This window comes from Austrofundulus limnaeus, unplaced genomic scaffold, assembly GCF_001266775.1.
Source record: "Austrofundulus limnaeus strain Quisiro unplaced genomic scaffold, Austrofundulus_limnaeus-1.0 Scaffold14, whole genome shotgun sequence".
NCBI classification, from domain to species: Eukaryota; Metazoa; Chordata; class Actinopteri; order Cyprinodontiformes; family Rivulidae; genus Austrofundulus; species Austrofundulus limnaeus.
In genome coordinates this window covers 2,192,437-2,212,162 of record NW_013952416.1, presented here as the reverse complement: position 1 = coordinate 2,212,162, position 19,726 = coordinate 2,192,437, and the positions used below count along the sequence as shown (strand labels likewise).

The window sequence follows — 19,726 nt, the reverse complement described above, 5'->3', positions numbered from 1 at the left end:
ACACACACACACACACACACACACACACACACACACACACACACACACACACACACACACACACACAAGCTTCTCCTCCACGTTAGCGCGTCCACACCCCCTACCGAGCAGCAGCGCATCGGCGGGCAGCACAGTTCTGGAAATGCGGTTGATCGGATCCAAATATGGCAACACTGGCTGGATACACATTCTGCATGCTGGTGCATGCTTTATTTAGATATTCATATAAGCAGTAACACAGGCTAAACAAAACAAACAAAAAAAAAGGGGGGCTTTTGTAAATTATTCTTCAGGTCTGCACATCCACAGAAGGACAATTCAAACATGACTCATTTAAAGCACATATCTAATAAAGCTACTGCATCTGCATGCCTTTAGTGTATTATAGAGTAAACAAAAATAGTGAAACAATTTTTAATACATGTCAAAACAGTATAAACACATTGGATATATGGGGTGCCAATTGATTTTAAAATCAAGGACATCTTTTCAGGATTTTAGTTTCACGGGTGTTTTCAAGCTTTCCACCAAACCACTCAGCTTGTTTAAAGGAAACACGCACACTACTAACTAGTTTGACTTCCCTTGTGAGAACAGAGCTGCGTTAGGGGCTCAGAGACAAAATTATAGACATCCACGTTAAAGTTTCAGGCTACAAGATCATCTCCAAGCAGCTTCATTGCACAGTTAAAAAGTACAAAGTCTGTGAGACTGCAGCCCACCTGCCAGAATATGGATGCAAGATGAAATGCAACCCCAGATTGATCAGATAAACAGTGTGATGGTAAAAAAAAAAAACTAAAAAAAAAACAATAAGGGCTGAGGAAACAATCAGAAATCATTCAAAAAAATTGTCAATGTTTGTAAATTTTGGCAGTCATAATTAAAAGACTGGAGATCTTTTAAGACTACATCCATAGAAGGCTTAAAGATCTGTTTTTTTAGAAAAAAAAAAGAATTTAAGATCAATCAAGACTAAAATGACCCCGACAAAGATTTAACCCCATCTCTTGCCTAATCTTTGTGAATATCAGATACTGTAACAAGTCATTCTGTAAAAGGGTCAAACATAGTTTGAAGAGAGATGTTAAAAAAGATTTTTTTAAATAAGCATGGCGTTTGAAGTCCCTGGAGCACAAACCAAGGCGACACCATGACCTTTTTTGTTTTTGTCCTTTTCCCCCATTTGGTAGTATTTGGACAATGTTTGATGGCAAGTGTTTGTTCCTGTCATCACCACTTGCAGAAATCACTCTGACTGCCATGTTTCCAAACAAAAAGTACAGGCCTGTCAAATGCACACATGACTGGGTTACCTTTTATTCCTAGAAGAAAAACTGGAGTATAAACATTCACCAGGAAGGTTTGTAGCAGGTCTGCATGCCTCCAGACACCTCCATGTTTAATTTGCCTGCATCGAAATATTAGTTTGACACAAACTGTTTCAAAAAAAWTTTTTTTTTCAAGAAAATTCTACCATGATTCGTACCCCACCCATGAGATAAAGGTCACAATAAGTAAGCTTATGGGCTACCACTTGAGTTTGGCTCGTTAAGAGATGTCCTGGATTAACATCGGCAGCCGGTGGCAGAAGTCCCCTGCCACTTTCTTCCATTTTTCTGCTTGATGATCCAACCTAGTTGATCTTCTTGAACCCCAAAAGCCCACTGGCTTAAATCTCCGGTTATGTAACTGCCCTCAGGTAATAACAGTGCATCTCTAGTCAGGTGGAGAAATCAAATCAAGGCTGTCAAAGTAAGCCAAACCATCTATATATAGAGCTCTAACCTGTATTACTTATTTGAGCAGTTACTTGCCGTCAGTCAGTGTGAACTGAGGTGAAATGGTTTAAACATACAAATCATTGTTGAGTTTAAATTGTTTTATCCAAAAAGAAAAACATAAATTAGCCAAAAGACTCAATAAATCCAATACAATTTGATCTGCACACCAGGTTTATTGTCATTTATGTACAAACAAAATAACAAATGTCACAAGAAACTTTAAGGCTTATTGCTTGAAGAATGAGATACTGAAACAGGCTGACATTATTGAAGATGTGATTCTTCCACAGGCTTACGTCAAACCTATATGAATACATCCCTCCTTCTTTCCAAAATGGGAACAAGAAGGATATAATACAACAAATGCATAGTGTAAAAAGGCTTTTGTTTATTGATCCAAAGCAAGTTTAAACTCCCTCTTCTACAAACTACTTCACTGAGTTACAATCACTTGAACAAAATCCTTGTTCATTAAATGAAGTACATTTGAACTGCATCCTTAACATTTCACAGTAACTGATTCCTTTTGATTTTATCTCTTATGTTAAAAAAATAAACATACATTTCCCATTTTCCAGAGCTTATACAGAGTAATTCTAGGTTGTAATCTAAAAATGGACGATTTTGTAACAGCTTCACACATGTGAGAGGAAATGAATAACTTACTGGTATAATTGCCAGATAACTCTACGAAAACGACAATTCATGTTGGCTTCAACTGATTCGTATTCAGCTGCCGACACTGCCGAGTAAATCCTTCTGACATTTGCCTGCTGATTACCAAAGAACTGAAATCATTTGAGCTCATTTGACCCGACATATGCTGTTCGATTTGTTTTGCTCAAATATGAAACGACACAAACCAAAGCACACCGTCAAAGGCAGCCACTGGAACCATCTCTAAATTTGCTGCATGGGCTTCAAGTTGGGAGACACCTGGATGATGGTGAAAAGAGACATGAACGTGTGTTTATTAAAGTTTACTTTTTTGAAAAAGTACATTATAATGTTGGTAGCAAAGCTTTCACACTCCTCACCTCAAAATCTGTGCCTGTGCATGCCTTGATATCCTCAGGAGTAAGACCCTCAACGACTTCGATCAGTGTCAGACCTTTAGTTTGATCCACGTCAAACACAGCCTGGTGAAGACAGAAGGTAGAGGAGGAGGAGAAAAACAATGATGGGATATAATGGCAAAATTATGACTGAGTATATGATGTGCACTAAGTGGGGTGACGGACAAGAATGTCAAGGCCAGAAATATCAAGCTGACCTAAAAGAAACAATAAGCTTCACCCCCATCTAAAAAAAAAGGGCATTAGTAGCTCAGGCATGAGGCCAGAGTACCACTTCAGTGTCATCCACACAGGAGATGACAAAAAAGCTGCAATTACTGGTGACACATCCAGGAGAGGCAGAGAGCAGCTCTCCACTCCCCGAAGCTGGACCACAACAAACGTGAACAAATACTCTGTAGACACTGGGCTACTTCTGATGGTTGGAAGGTGAGAAAATTCATTCTAGTGGTAAAAATGAAACTGAAATGTGCAACTTTATCATCCAAGCTAAATATCATTAATGGACCTTTTGAATATAAAAGGCTCTCAATCCTCACCAAAAGAAACACATATAATTGATTGTTTTTAGCCAGTAAGAAATCTGTGCTCTAAATAATTATTTCCCCAAATAAACTCCATTATTTACAGCATTTTAAAAATTACTTGCTAATTTTATGTTAATGTTAACTTTAAAAGATAAACTGCACATTGGAGACTGGTGAAACGCAATTTCAACTTCTGTGCTAATCCTGTTACATAGATTTTGACTATAAAGTACACTTGAACTTGAACTTAAAGGGGCAATATCATGTAAAATCAACTTTTTTGAGTTTTATATCATGTTATAATGTTATACTCTCATAAAAAAAACATGCCCAAAGCCTTGCTTTGACTCATTCATGCATGTCTGAGAAATCCTGCAGTGTTTTTAGGAAGCCATGCTGAGGAGCAAAACGACAGGTGGGGACCAGAAACGTCTTTTGGGACCAGAAACGCCTCTGGGTTGTGTCCTTTTGGGCCAAGCTCCTCCTCTGGGATGCGTCTTTAAGCCTAACTTCCTCATGGCAGTGACCCCCCACTCCTGCCCACTCGCTCCACGACTCGGCAGGCTACATGCTGAAATGGGCGTGACCGAAGTGGTTGGATTTTCTTAAAGAGACAGAGACCAATTTCAAGATGTTTAGAAACTGTCAAGATGAGAAGTAAATTGTTTTGGGGATTTTTTACAAATATATAGCTCTTTCATAAGCTGAAAATGTGACAGAGTTACTTTATTTTAGTATAAAATTGAAATATAGGCTTGGAAAGCACACAATATCGCCCCTTTAAAAGATCCAATATTGTAGTACAAAAAAGATGCCAATTTAAATTTTACAGTGATTCATGCACAAAAATGAAAACTTGTACCAAAACTATTTTGAGCTTGCCAAATTGCAAGAATAATTTCCATGTTGTGCTTAGTTTTCTTCTCTGAAACAACTTTAGTAAAACTTTCCGTCAAAGGACACATTTGAAGTCAAAAGTGTGTTTCTTTGGAAAACATTGTGTAAAACATTCATTTAACATCTGCGATACAAGATTTCTACAGAACTAAACATGATGTGGAGACATATTTATTCAGGATTTAAAGCCTTAGGATAATAAAACAGCTTACAGGTGCTTTTCTGTTTTAGATAAAAATAGAGAACCAGATTTTTAAAAACTAACAAAAAAACTTTTATTTTCTTTTGCTGCCACAGTCATACAACTATGACAAGTTGAAGACAAAGATCTCTGAATGCACTATGTAATAAGCTGTTAAGTAACCATACATCCAGGTAGGAATAATTATTAAATCCTCTAAATGAGTTCCACACGCACATAAAAAGGCCAATAAAGATGAGTTGTCCAATGAATTATTTCACTGTTCCGACACATTCTCAGCATAAAACGCCTCTACTTTTAACTCCACCAAAAGTCAGTAAAACAAAAACAAGCAGAGGTTTGCACAGTGTACTTAAACAATTGCAATTTAAAAATAAACCTCAAGTTTTATTTTTGGCTTAATACAGTCATTGCAAAAACAGTTTAAGTGGAAACCAGGTGCACTTGCACTGGGCTTTGCTGCCTCACTCCGTGGAGAATGGCAGGCAAGCCACACATATATGCAGAGCCTGTCAGGCCTCTCAGCTCATTAGAACCCCACACAGTGACAGGGCAGGAGGCAGATATCTCACTCCAATTTAGCGAGACAGATGGAATGTCACTGGGAACAAGGGTCTATGGGTAACACAGACACTGACATGCATCTCTAATTGTGACACTTGCCACAAGTGATTAAGGAGAATTAAAGATTTATCAAAATGTGCTACATGTGGTAGACAAAAATGCGACCGCAGCATGTGGTTATGACAGGTGCTGTCATATGTCAGGAAACAACAGTTTGACTCCAGTTCAAAAAGCACAAGACTGTCACACATTCTATACCAGTAATCATTGTTCTCATGTCTAATATCCTCACTTGGTGGAAAAACAACTTGTTCTTCATTTGCAAAATAGTCTTTTGTTGTGAAACTCTCCGGTCACCTTTCTTTGCCGTCTTCAAATCTAACTCCATCATTAGCCACATTGATGAAAGTTACTAATTAAGATTCTGGCAGACTCCATGACGTGTTGTCTGCTGAGAGGTGGGCTGAATGTCATGCAACAAGAAACCATTCCAGTAACAAAATGTTTGAAGACAAAAAAATAATAATAATGGATAGACAAAGAATCAACTGCATTGATTAGCTTTAGACCATCCAACAAATAAACAGGTTATTTCAGCAATGCATTCAAGCAATTACAATAAGTAAATTTGGAGATGCATTTATATAAAGACTCACAGTAGAGCCATAAAAAAAAATCTATTTGGTTGCTTCGTTTATAATAGCTGCAATTAGTATGGTGGTCATTATGCAAAATAACAAAAGATAACATTTTCATGAATCTATTACTGACTGAATTATTTCGGAGACATTTAATTTCAGCTCTGACTAGACATGTTGAAACAAACAACAAAAATTAACAAAAATTATTTTTCTGAATAGCTGTTTGGGAGGAAAATATATTAAAAAAGATAAGCGAGAATTATCTTTTCAGAACCACAAAGGTGAACTGATTAACTGGCATGTGATAAAGCACATAGAGCAAACGTGTCATCTTTTTAATAATGAGGCTGCATGTAAACAAGCTCTTCAAAAGAGTTGTGTTTGGTTAAGCAAAGAGAAATGTCAGCACTGTAAGATGATTCAGCCTCGAATAGGAGCAACTAACATGTAGCCTGAGGCAACAGGTCTCCCACCATCCTGAGTCCCAAACCAACACATAACTATAAAGGACAACACTCGATTTACTAATCCCACAGGCCACCGAGAGCCAAGGAAGACGCTGTGTGTTTGTGAGGATGCACTGCTTAAGTCATAGCCTGAGCATGAGTCTGGAAGCAAAAAGAGGATTATTTGGAGCATTTGAGACTCACCTTTCCTTCTCTCCGTGTGATTACATTTTTCCTAAGTCCACTTCAAGCACCTTTCGAACATTTCAAGATTATACAGCACATTATAGAGAGGACAATTTAATACACTTAAGTAGTACGTATACACTCGAGATGATTATTTTACCTCCTATTGCTATTATAGCTACTGAGGTGCAGTGTAATTTTGATTTGTTCAATTCAAATTATGTCCTAAGACTTTTTGATAAATATTGTAAAATGTTTGTTAGGAATTTTCTAGTCATTTGTTTTTTTATCCCTTGATTTTAATCATTTTAAGTTCAAGATCCAAGGTGCAATGTGAAGTTTCTGTCTCTTCTGTAGAAGTTGTTATACTGCTAAAAGTTAATAAATAAATAAAAAGCAAAAACATCAGTATTATTACCCGTTTCAAAGGGGTACTCCTCCCCTAAGTCCTAATTGTATCCTTTGTGTCTTAATACAAAAATGAAACAACCGTTCAAAAGGTCATCATAACCAATTATTGCCAATTCTTTTTTACATGAACAGACAAGACGCCTTAACTCAAAAATACCAAATTAAAGATGAAGCATTTTTAAGGGCTTCAAAAACACAAAGAACACCCTGCGCTCTCATTCAGAAAATAATTTGTAATCACGCAAAGTAAGCAACCATTGAAGATTTAGATTTAGGGCAAGTAATATCAGGCTTATTAAATGTGCAGTTTGCTTCTTGGTTTATGCAACCCGGTTCCACTCTGGCTCTGGTTATCACCATTAAAAACAATTTCATCAGCCCACAGGCGGATCGAAACACTGTTGTTGGTTATTAACAGAGCAACCAGCTCCATGAGCTCATTCATCTAACAATAAGCTGCTCAATAACATCACCCCAGACATCGGGCTCTAATAGCAGTCATGTCCAGTGTAAAAAAACATTCCCCTTCAAGTCTGAAGATTCTGTACTGGAGATGATTGCACCTCAAATGTATTTTTCTCCCATTTCTCACCACTTCCCTTTGTGTTCTTATTAACAATAAGTGACATAAACATCCTGGCTGGGTTATACGGCCTTACGAATGGTTGCCTCTATTGATTGTTCTTTCAACAGTCCAAGCTAAAGGTTTTTCTCCTTGCTGTTGTCATTAAGAACAATGGAAAACAAAGGATTTTCCTACTTTTACACATCACATAAAATATAATAACTTGTCATCAATAAAAATGATTTTACACTGCTTTTTGAATATCCCTTACAAAAGCACATACATATAAATAAAAATAATTTGTCACAACTGCTGTTTAGGCCTGTTCAGAAGAAGAGCAACTTTTCAAGCTTATTTGGGTGTTATCCTCAAATGTCTCTAGTTGGTTATTAAGTGTGTCAAACTCAAGGCCCGCGGATCAAATGTGGCCTGCCACTGCACTTTCTGTGGCCTGCAAGAGCTTCAAAGATGCGCTGTCTTAAAATAAGTGTTTGCTGCTTTACAGCCAGCACTGACCATAAACTACATCTCTCACAATGTATGTGCAGTATTTTATCCAAGAAATGATAGCGTCCCACCACTAGGTGGAATTCAAGATGGCAGTTACTCATCACAAGTAAAGATGGTAAAACTCTTACGTTTAATTTTAATAGTATTGCTGTATTATTTATTTCACATTTAGTCAGCTCTATATGCATCACTTTTCAATGTTCATATGTTAAAACACTTTCTATGCATGAAATACCACGTAGAGCTCTGTTTGTTAGTGGCACTTAGCAGTAGCAATGAGAGGCAGAATGTAACATTTTGTGTTTAGTTAAAGTTGACTAAGTTGTTATTTACAGCTGGCTCTTTAAGGGGAACCATAATGCACATGTGGCCCTCAGTGAAAAAGAGTTTGGTACCCCTGGTGTAAGGCATGAAGCACAAATACCAAAAATATAAATCGTACAAGGAAGGCCTTTTAATTTTTAATTTGAACCTGATTAGCACTKAACAGTTTTGACATTACAAAATAGATTCAAAAGTGTTGGTATCAAAAGGTAACTGATGTAAAGTTTAAGAGTTTACAATTCATTACATTTTTCTTTCAGTAAGGTATTTAACCTTAAATAATATTAATTTAAAAAAATGTTCACCGTGACAGTAAATACAGGAAGGCTCCTTCAGGGTAAATGAAACTTTTTAAATTGTTTATTGATCAACCTTGAACAATGATATTCCTGTATAAAGAATAAATGTACTCTGGAGACTAGAAATTCTTTGCAAAGCTTTAAAGTGGCACAATTTGTGCAAAACTATTTTTAAGACAAACTATGTGCATCTCAGTATTATAAATACTAATATATTGTTCCTTAGTCATTGCTGTCATAAAAAGTCAAGAAAACGTGGGGAGTAGAATGAATGAATGTAGATTTAAACAAACCAGTATTTAATAATCAAAAAAAAWATATATATATATAGCAGCATATTTTTAAGTTGAATCAGATAAAGTACTAATCAGTTAGTGGCTTACCTGCAGAAGACAGCAACCAGGGTGAGTTCAAGATTGATTTTAATAACGTAGTTAACTTAATTCTCCGTTTTTAATGTCAGCAAACAGCTGCAGCTAAAAAAAAAGAACCTCAAAATTTGATAAGTCTTATTGATATTCTGTAAATCGAGCCAACGGAAGTTCTTAAACTGTTTCATTCATATCTTCTTTTAAATGAACATTTATTTCATGTCATTTGACAACAGAAATAAGTGAATAAGCCATTGAAAATAGTTTTCCTATGCAGGAGGATGTATTGGTTTTCAAAACAATCACATTAAGCAACTCCTGGTGTCAAAAAGTTGGCCTCTTGACATCGCTGCCAAGTATCTGAGAGGATGACAAGCTGACAGTTGCATGTCAGAATTATTGAAAAGTTCCATTTTCCAGACCCAGGCTACAAAGAGAGGCTGGAATCATAAAACACCTCCTTCGAAATGCTCACATTTGAGTCCAGACAAAGCCGGTTTATTATGCATGAAAGCAAAAAGATTTTCAAATGTATTCAAAGCGCAAGAGACAAAGTATCTGATGAATAATTTGGAAAAGGGAGTGTGGGTGTAGCAGGATTCAAAAGGACAATGAAATAAGAAAATATGTTATGAAGACAAAGAAAATTAGGTCATAAATTATGGACTGTGAGAATTTGTGTCATTATGAAGAAAGTGCTGCGCATGTATTCAAGACGTTTATGAGAAGCGAGAGACTGCAGAAGTTAAAAGGAGAAAGATGGAGAGGAGGAGGAGGAGGAGGAGGTGGTGGTACTAGGGCCTCACAAGGCAGCAGAATGGCTTTAACCTTTAGAAATGTTAACAGAAATCTGCTTGCTGAGAAAAGTTGTGCAATCACAACAAAAGCTAGTTGAGCAGAAAGGAATGAGTGGGCTGGGGGTGAATGGTCGGGGGCGCACGGACACACTTTCTGACTTTGTCCCTGACAGGTCATGTTTTCAGTGAACAAGTTCCAAAGGCAATAACTAGAGCACAAAAAACAACATCAGCATCAAACCCTACTGACTACTGGGTTTTAGCTCCATATCTCTCACACCCGTTTTTTTTTTACCCAGAGTAATCTCACTTCTATTCTTCCTACTTCAGTGTTCCACTATCCAAAATCCTACATCCTCATTTTCTTTATTTGACATCAAGGGTCACATATAATGAAGATGTTCTGCCTAACTAAGGCTTACCCCTTGGTCTCCTCTTTACAAATGAAAGATCGGAACCAGCACTCATCTAGCAGCCTGTGGGCAGCATTTAATTAGTCTCCAAAGCCGCACTCTGAAAAAATCTGAGTCCACATGAGCCAAAGAACAGTTTCCATGAGCAAAAATAAAGTACGCTTGTGAGGGAGTGTACATGCAATCAAACACCAATGTGAATGTAACAAAAGAAGCCTGTCAGAATAATTTTTTTAACGTGCTTGATTTCCACCATCATTAGCCAAAATCAGTGTCTTTCTTTTTTAGCACACATGTCCAGCATCGTTGACATTCAAGAAAAAGTCTTTCAGAGAAGTAACAACAATCCTACAGACAAGATCTTTAATCACAAGTACTCAGGAATATTTGACACAACATTGCTTTGAGACATTTGGGGTTTTGCAGTTTTGCTGCACATTTTTCACTACATACAGACATAAAACCAAACTAGTCTCATTACAGAAAGACACTAACTGAAGTATTGTTAAATAATCTCGTGTAATTGTATCTATACTAAACCCATGCTGTTGAATAATACAATTATATCAATTGCTTCCCTGTTCTTGTTTTCAAACATGTTTATGGAAGATGTAATTGGGAGAAAAATATATAATGAGGATGACATGTGTTTAATGAGTTCATGGTCTTTGGATGTTTTGCTTACTGTTGGCTGAACCTGGAAATTAACTGGTTGTAATTAAAAGTAATTCAAACTTATAGACCACATGTGTCAAACTCAGCCACATTTGGCCTGCCAGTCAGAGTTTTTATTTTTAGGCCCGAGCAGCTAAGCGCTGCGAAGGCCTATTGTTTTTGTACTGTTTATTAAAGTTCTTGTTTAATTTATTTTACTTGATTTAATATGAAAATAGTCTTTTTTTTATTAATGATAAACTTTGAATTTATGATTTAACACAACAAAGATATGGACTTAAAGGGGCCATATCATGCAAAATCCACTTATTTAGCTGATAAGTGCATTTTTTTTGTACTTGAAGTTTCTAGGAGTCCAGAAAAGTTGAATTTAGTCTCTCCTGGTGCTGCAAAGATATCTTCATATTCTGTTTGGGTTAACACATTCAGTTTTCTCTATTTTACATGACATTTTCTGAAGTATTATGCCACTGTATTTGCGCCAAATAAGGTCTGGACTTTACAACTAAAATTTCATTGTCTTCATTCTCCTCTGGCTCTGGGTCAGACTCTGGCTCCAACATGCAAGGGCGGATGGACGAGTCTCCTGTTGTTGACATCTTTTAATTAATTTGTAAATAAAACATTTCCGTGCTGCGAGATAACCGTAACCACTTATTTCGAACTGCAGTGAACCGGTTTGGAAGCCAGAAGGGGGCAGGGCGTGAAGCGCCTTTGCATTTAAAAAGACAGCATCAAAACGAGTTGCTTTTAGAGAAACCTCAGAAAAGTGAAGAGGGGCTGGTAAGGTTAAAATAAGGAGGAATTCAGGCCAAAGCATTATAGTTTCACTTTTTAAATACCCTATATGAATGATTTAAATGTGAAAAAACAAGGATTTAAAAGCTTGATATGTCTCCTTTAAAACATAACAAGTAGTAATGATTTAGACAAAAACAAATATTTCCTGACTAAGTTATGTTTGTTAGAAATCTCTTATATTTTCTTAGGTTACTTCTGTGAATTCATTTTTTCGCCTTCAACAATAAACTGAATAAACCTTTCAAAGTGTAAACAACCAGCTCAACAAGCCCACAGAACTAAAAGGCTTTTGCAAATGGAATGTCTGAAACGTCTCTTTTGAAGAATTTTGACTAAATTATGACAGAAAAAAAAATAAAAGAACTGAGTTAATTTTAACATTACCCTAAAACAATACAACAGTGTGAGAAAAAAGGTAATTAAAAGATTTACAAATGCATTGTAGTTAGCTTTACACACTACATCAAAAGGTTAGCTAGATTAAGAGTGAAAGGAAATACAGCACGCTGATGAACAGAGTCATGTCACTGTCAGATATTATTAGTGTCACAAGTTCAACCTACAGTGGACCCATTTATATCCAAGCATTTGATACATGTCAAACTTGTAACATTCACATAAGAAAAAGGTCCAGTCCTGCTCTGCAACAGCATTATTAAATGTCACTGACTAGTTATGCACTACATTTAACATAAAAAGTTGCCTGTAGGTTTTTTTTTTATTTTTATTTTTTTTTTTGGGGGGGGGGGGTAAATGTTTTTACTACAAAAACATCACTAGAAAAACACCACCTCTAAATTAAAATTAGCATAAGTACGTGGCATTAACTCATGACTAATGGGCCATCCATTCATCGATGTACAGCATCTGTTCATTAAATGTAAGTTGTCTTGGAGACACTTGTATATTTGAGGAGGTAAAAGCGCACCTTTTCTGTGATGATTCGATCCACACACTGTTTCCCTGTCAAGGGCAGGCTGCACTTCTCCAATATTTTGTGTTTTCCTCCCTGAAAGAAAGGGCAGAGAGTTAAAATAAAGGTCAGTTACTCACTTAGGTCTGTCAGTCTTTAAAATAAACAGTAATATATGAGGAGAACATGGATGGGACTTCATTTAAAGAGCTGCAGGTGGTTATGTGTGCACATTCTAAAGGATATTTAGGGCATATTCGATAAATTCAGCTTCTCCTTCTGTCCCCTTGGGGAAATAAAACAACAAAAAAGTCAAATGCTGCCTAAAAAAAGACAACATACTTTTTCCTACCCTTTCCCAGTCATGAATGGAAACAGGCTTCAGGGCAGTAAATTTATGCTCACCTGCTGCACCATCTGCTCTGTAACTGGGCGCCAGACAGGGTCCCATTAGCAAAAAAAACAGCATGCTTCTGTTAATGTAGAAAGATGGGTTTCTCTTGCATCATACTGGTGTCTGGACTTTCTAAAGGTAAGCCAAAGCAGTTCGATAGCTTGCTTGTGTTGTAAAGAACCCGTCTGAGCACGCCTAAATAATCAGTCAAGTCTAATTTGTATTTTGACTTGGCTCGTATTTAAATTAGCTGAAGATAAATGAAGAGAGAATAGTTTCTACGAAAACCTCTTCAAAGTGAGCTGGTACTCTCTGATTGAAAAGCATTAGGCAATCTATTAACAAACTTGTCCTTTTCCAGCTATAATACTAAATATTCCAGGAAACTCATATGAAGAATACTAGTAAAAAAACAACTTGGAAAAAGGAAATTGCCAGTTTAATTTGCTTTGGGTTATTGCTTACTCCTAATGAAATATCTTCTTGGGTGCACAACATACACACCTTAGCAGAGTGCTCCATGGTTACCACAACTTTAGTTCCAGCACTGGCAACCAAATCCATGGCTCCTCCCATTCCCTTCACCATTTTGCCCTGAAAATGGGAAAACAAACATTGGACTTCAATTTCAGTTATTCAGTTTAAATTAGGAAACAAACTGGTAAGAGGGGTTCATAGAAATGATGATGCAATTTTCCTTTCATGCTACCCAAGAAGATTCAAAACCAAATTCTCCTCAAAGAAAAACATGCATCAGCAAATGAAAATGGTTTGTGTAATAAATGCAACCTACTAAAATAATTATTGGTAAACCCTAACTTTAGTCCACTGCTGAATAGAATAACAAACAAAAAAAAAAAAAACAATTTACAGTATGAAAGGGAAAATATTATTGTAGAGAAAATAAAATGGAATAATCACAAATGGCTGTGAAAGTGGTCATAAATATTTTTAAAATCAAAATATAAATCTAAAAGAAAAAAGGAACATAGTACTTTTAAAATTTCAGTTACCCAAGAAAACTATTTAGTAAAAAAAAAATCAAGGTAACATAAAACAAACATTTTATACCCAACTCCAATTTTTAATAGGACTATTATTTTGGTAGATGAAGGCTCCAAAACTACTATATATGCAATATTATTTTTTAAAAGCATGATGTAGTACTTTATTATATTATTATTCACAAACAAAATTAAAATTTAGCAGATTGCAATCATATTATAATTAATATCATAACTAATTAAAAAACAAAGGTGTCAGGACAAAAATAAAACAGTTGTAGGTGGAAAAGAAAAACAACTTGTTAAAGTGCTGCACAAATCTGCAAGTGTAGAAGTCATTAGTTAAATACTAAAAAGTCTTAGTAGAATGTGAGACTATTAATATTATTGACTACATGTAATAAAAATGTGTCTTGGAGGAGCCACAGTAGGATTTCAATAATGTGGGCAAATTGCATTTTTTTGTTGCTAGTAAAAAAAAAACAAAGAAGCAAGAAAAAAGGCAAGCAAGAAAGCAAACAATTTAGGTAGTATAGACAGCAGGGAGTAAATGGAAGCAGTGTTTTTACACCTTTTATAAATTCTTACAATGTAGCTTTAAAATAGAGGTGTCCAATCCAGGTCCTCGAGTCCCACTACATTGCATGTTTTACTTATTCTTCTGCTCCAACACCTGAATCAGCAATTTAATTACCTCCTCAAGTTCTGCAGAAGCCTGTTAATCACCCATTCATTCAAGTCAAGTGTGTTGGAGGAGAAAGACCTGTAAAATATGCAGGATAGTGCCCACTGAGGAACAAGAACTGGTCACACCTGCACTAAAATTTGCTATAGGTGGAATATGGAGCAATGATTAAAATATATATACGTATGCATATGTGTGAGTGTAGAAAGCCTTCTTAGGTCACATTTCAGTGAGTAAATAAAAATCATAAATGTTTTCTTCAATTTCAGTAAGAAAAAATGTGACTTTTCACTGCAGCCTAGACAGCTAGTTCAAAAAAAATGACAAAAAGCTATCTAAAAGATCATCACCACAACATATTTGTCAGCTGGGTGAAAAATTGTCTTTCGGTCCTGCATTGTTCCCAGCAAAGCCAGTTTCCAAACACGGAAGGCTGACATGCTGATATGGCCACAGGGTGACGGCTCAGTAACTGAATTAAAATCCCATTTCCTCATCAATCATGTGAAGAGCCTGTTTTGCTCTCTGCTCAATAACCCGAGGAAATATATGCCAAGTGTGGTGCATCATAAGGATACTGTCTGCCAGCTGGATAGAGAAGATATCAACTGAGAGCACAAAGGATGTTCGGCAGACATAAGGTGGTTTTGAGATGAGGGGTGGGGGTTCTCAGGCTGTGCATAGAGTTTACATTATTATCCTACTGAGTACAGTTTACTGCATTAACCTGCTATCAATATAAAAACACCAACTAAAACAACATACATTTTACGTTTTTATTCCTCAAATACAGGCTTTTCATCAATTTGTTTTTCTTCAGCACACATCATTTCGACAAAGTTATGTGTGGTCATGTCTTCTGTCAGCCTTCATGGCAGCAAGGCTGGATTTATTTTTGCCATAAGAGACACCTGGTAATGTACTGCACTCTGACTGCTGTAAATCAAAAAGTGGATCTATTTCAAGCTCAAAACCACAATTGTGTTAAAGTACTAGTCTAGTGATGATTTGTTAAAGTGTAAATTCAAAATTGAATAAAGATTTACTGACTTGATTTTCAAACAGACAAATAAATCCAATTAAATTATATTTTGACTGAATGAGGTCAATAACATTCAACTCCTAGTGTTAGTTGCTTCACATTAATCATGCAGAAGCCAAGTCTTAGCTTCACTTGAAAGCACAAAACTTGAACTGGTCATAATTATGTTGTCTCTTTACTGAATACATTGAAGTTTTTGAGATTAGGATTTGAACTAATCACAGAGAATATAGAGGTTGCGGTGCCATCTAAATTCTGAATGGCAGAACATGCCCGAAGGCACTCAGATGGAAATAAAACATTTTCATAACAATATCCACAAAAATATCCCCCAAGACGCAACCAACAGCAGAGTAATTTAGTCATTTCATTAACAAAGCTTTGATGATATTGACCTTGCTGGTCTAACAAAAGCCCCCACATGTTTTTAATTTCCTCGCCACACTGTCTGCATTTGCCTGTTGTAATTTCAACATAACAGGATCTTTGAAAGACTGGAACTTCACACATTTAAACAGCAGAAACAAGAAAAGTTTGATTCTGCTTTGTGACATCTCTTTTCAAAAAGAGGAAAACTGCTCTTCAGCTGCACAGATACAATTCTGGGGGTACACTTGAATATTGTTTGGGCAGAATCATTTTAGCGCTGATTATTTTACATATAATCTAATTTTAAAAAGTAAAGCAGGTTAAGTTAAACAATTCAAGACTTCTCTTTTTATTTAGTGGCATAATGATACTCAAATAAATCTATGCAAAAAATATTTGCAGAAAATGATGTAAATGATTTTAGTAGCTGTTGGTAGACTGACAGAATTTGGAACAATTGGAGCTGAACCAGTCAAAATTTAATTACCGTATTTATTCATGTTTAATACGACCCCCCCCCCCCCGCCTCTTGAGCTTAAAAAGCATAAAAAATTTAATCCTCAAACTGCCTCCAATTTCATACAGACTTCAAGATTTTTCAGCCTTTGCAGTCTTTATACATTTCTGTAAAATGATCATTGGACTGTTCATTTTATTTTAACAACATATGTACTAAAAGGTATTTTGACAACAAATATACAGTATATCAGCTGTAGCAGCATCATATGAATTCTGGCATTTTACATATACTCCACCAGGAGGCGCCAACACAAAACTCAGAGACTTCACATGAGATTTGGGCCATCTTGTGGGGGAAAAGCAGATTACTTCCTACTCGTGATCGCCCCCTCTGGTGGGGAAACCTTTTTTCAGGGATACAAAACTTTTCAGAACACCGTAGACGGCAGCCATAACAGAGGAACATGTGGTTGTTGTTGTTCCAGGAGTGGTTCGGTCACACGCTAATGTCATTAGTTCGTTATCATTACTGAGGTGAAGGACTGCTTTCCCCCCTTTTTTTCACATCATGTCGCCTACCTGGATCTGTTATTATCTGGCTCTGAAACACGGAGGAGTGTCACAGGTGAGCTCGTTTCAACGGCTTTTTACAACACGGTCTCATTTCCGGACTCAGGCATGTTGCCGATATTTCAGTTAAAATACATAAGTAAAAATATTTATCCGAGTATAATACTACCCCCCAACTTTATGGATGATTTTATGGATTAAATTTTAGGTATTATACTTGAATAAATAGGGTAATCTAAGTCTCCTTGAATTATCTCAAATCATATCAAATCCAATGTCAATGTGTGAAAATACAGGTTAGATTTATTGAAACAAAAAATCCACAAACAGCTACAAGTTGGAGATAATACAATATAATAATACTCGATAATACTCGAGAGGCTGAGTCAGTAGTGTACAACCCAGAAGACACAGGGGTTCATGAGCTGAAGCTTTGCTGAAATGACATCTATCATAAATGTGAAAGCAGAGACCAGTCACAGTCATTTTCACTCAATCTCTTTCTCTGTGAAATGAAACCCCAATGACACACAACTGATGCCTTGCCTATAATTTATTGCAGAACAAAGAGAAAATCAGTGTTCATTTAGAGCAAGTAATTCCCTAATACACAAGGGCGAAAAAATGAAGCAGCAAGAAAATATGGAAAATGATGGATTTTGTTTCAGAAGCTGCTGGTGACACATACGTGGGAATGCTGGGCATAAAATATGCCACAGCAGCACTTCTGCATGAGAATATGCATGGGACGCATATTTTGACTAACACTATTTATCTATCTGCACTTTGTGAGGATGGCTGCATCTTTTTCAAGTTACCATGACAACGGATTACAATTTTCTAATTTGTTGAGCAAGAGTTGACTTTTGAGTGAGTGGTAGAAATACCACAGAAAATGACCCCCTTCACAATTCTAAGAGTTCCTGCTTACCAATTCTCTGATGGTCTGTGCTGTCTGATGTAAATGGCTCTCTATTTAATAACATAGCGACGGCCTGACACAAAGCTTTGTCACCCAGACAACTAATGACAAGAATCAGAAAGAACTGCCAGGAAAACAATAGAAAGTGTTTTCAAAATAACTAAAAAGCATCACTGTTTACATTTTGTAAGAAGTAAACAGCTCAATTTACTTTTAAAATGCCATTTTACACCCAAATAATCAGAAGCAATGGTTGGATTAGGATGCTATCTGGAGCACATGCACACCAACAATGCATATATAAATTATTTGATTTGGAAAATCTGGCAGGTCCCTAGAAACCACAGTGGTGGCATTGAATGAATAAACGTGGAGAAATAGTGTTATCAGGCAGTTGCCTGAGCATTACAGCAAGTGAAGGTGGACAAAAACCAAAGAACACTTTGGAAACACATTAGACAGCATTACCAGCAGTGGACAGTGCTGGATAGGGGCTATATGGATTTGCATGAAGCCTCGTAGTTGTGCAGTTTATTTGTGAAACCATAATGTGTGAGGACACACAACACAAATCAAACCAAACGAAGACCCTTGAGTTATACAATGAGCACTGTAAACCTCTGCACCTGCCAGGTACCACACTTTTTAAAGAAATAGTTTTTAGTCATTTCTAAAGTGATGTTTTGTCAAATTGTTGTAATGATCGATACCTGATCAGCAGTGACATCAGTCATAGAGCACAGAGTATGGACAGAGCATAAAGATGTTCCAGGATAGGCTAATGGCTAGCCAAACAAGTGCCTGTATCATTCCAGTGTCTTCATGACAATTTTAGTGCACTACGCAAAGGCTGCCATATGTGATATATACTAAATTTATAATTATGCTTATATTTTTGAAGCAACTTTAGCACATTTTCTTACTTCGCTTTTTTCTCAAACCAATTGCAAAATGCTAATTTCTCAAAGCTAACTTTGCTACTTTTTTATTCATTTCATTAAAAAACACATTACATACAACAAAATAGTGCTTGGCGGTATGACCAAAATTTTATATCACGGCATTTTCAACATTCACACCGGTTTCACGGTATATCATGGTATTTTTGTTTTCATCACAGGTCAGCTGATAATACAATGTACAAACACCGCTTATTAACCTTTTTCTTTTACTGTACCTCTGTCTGTGTCGCTGTTTCCCTCCTCTAAACTTTTTTTCTTCTCCTCATGGTTGGAGACAGTAGTAATGCATTTTGGTCGGGTGGTAAAGAAGGAAGGTTAAGAAAAGATTATTATCGGGTCTTTTGGTTTATGTTATTTAATAAAGGTTAACAGCATGACTCACCTTGCACACCAGTCAATCAATTCCACTACAAAACTTCCCCTTTCACAATAGAAGCACGTTAAAGTCTCCAGGCGTCTCCACGTCTCCATATTAAAGTCGCGTTATATCTAACCGTGCACATCACTGAAGAGGTGTTTACTAGATTCAGCGACGGGATGTTTTTTTAACGTCAGCCAATATAAGAAGCGGAATCGCCAGCTGCCGCTGCAACAATAACATTAGCATGCTAACGCATATAGCAGGTGCAGCAAGAAAAAGTGTCCCCCGGGTAACAGCGGCCGCGACGAAACGTTCCGCACGTTTTCAGGCTRTTTAAACCGGTATGTCGGTATTCAGAAAATTCATATCATAACCAAAATAAAAAACGGTATTCGGTACGAACCGTTATACTGCCCAGCACTACAACAAAACAATACAAATAAAATAAAATGAAAGGCAGCATAAGAAGAAAAAAATCTTATGATATCTGCTCCTTTTACAACAAAAAATTATATTAATTTCAAACAATAATAAAACAAATAAAACAAAAACAAAA

At 36.4% G+C, this 19,726-nt stretch overlaps 1 protein-coding gene across 1 annotated transcript in view; it reads right to left on the bottom strand.

Annotated features, from left to right (window-relative positions):
- Nucleotides 1–1,937: 1,937 nt before the first annotated feature.
- oxct1a (3-oxoacid CoA transferase 1a) overlaps nucleotides 1,938–19,726 on the bottom strand; it is a 45,804-nt gene continuing 28,015 nt past the window's right edge. The window contains exons 14-17 of the mRNA XM_014002671.1: nucleotides 13,301–13,390; nucleotides 12,418–12,498; nucleotides 2,822–2,923; nucleotides 1,938–2,720 (exon numbers count right to left, since the gene is read on the bottom strand). Coding sequence (XP_013858125.1) covers nucleotides 2,685–2,720; nucleotides 2,822–2,923; nucleotides 12,418–12,498; nucleotides 13,301–13,390 — 309 coding nt within the window. The 3' untranslated portion in view covers nucleotides 1,938–2,684. The remainder of the gene's footprint in view (nucleotides 2,721–2,821; nucleotides 2,924–12,417; nucleotides 12,499–13,300; nucleotides 13,391–19,726) is intronic.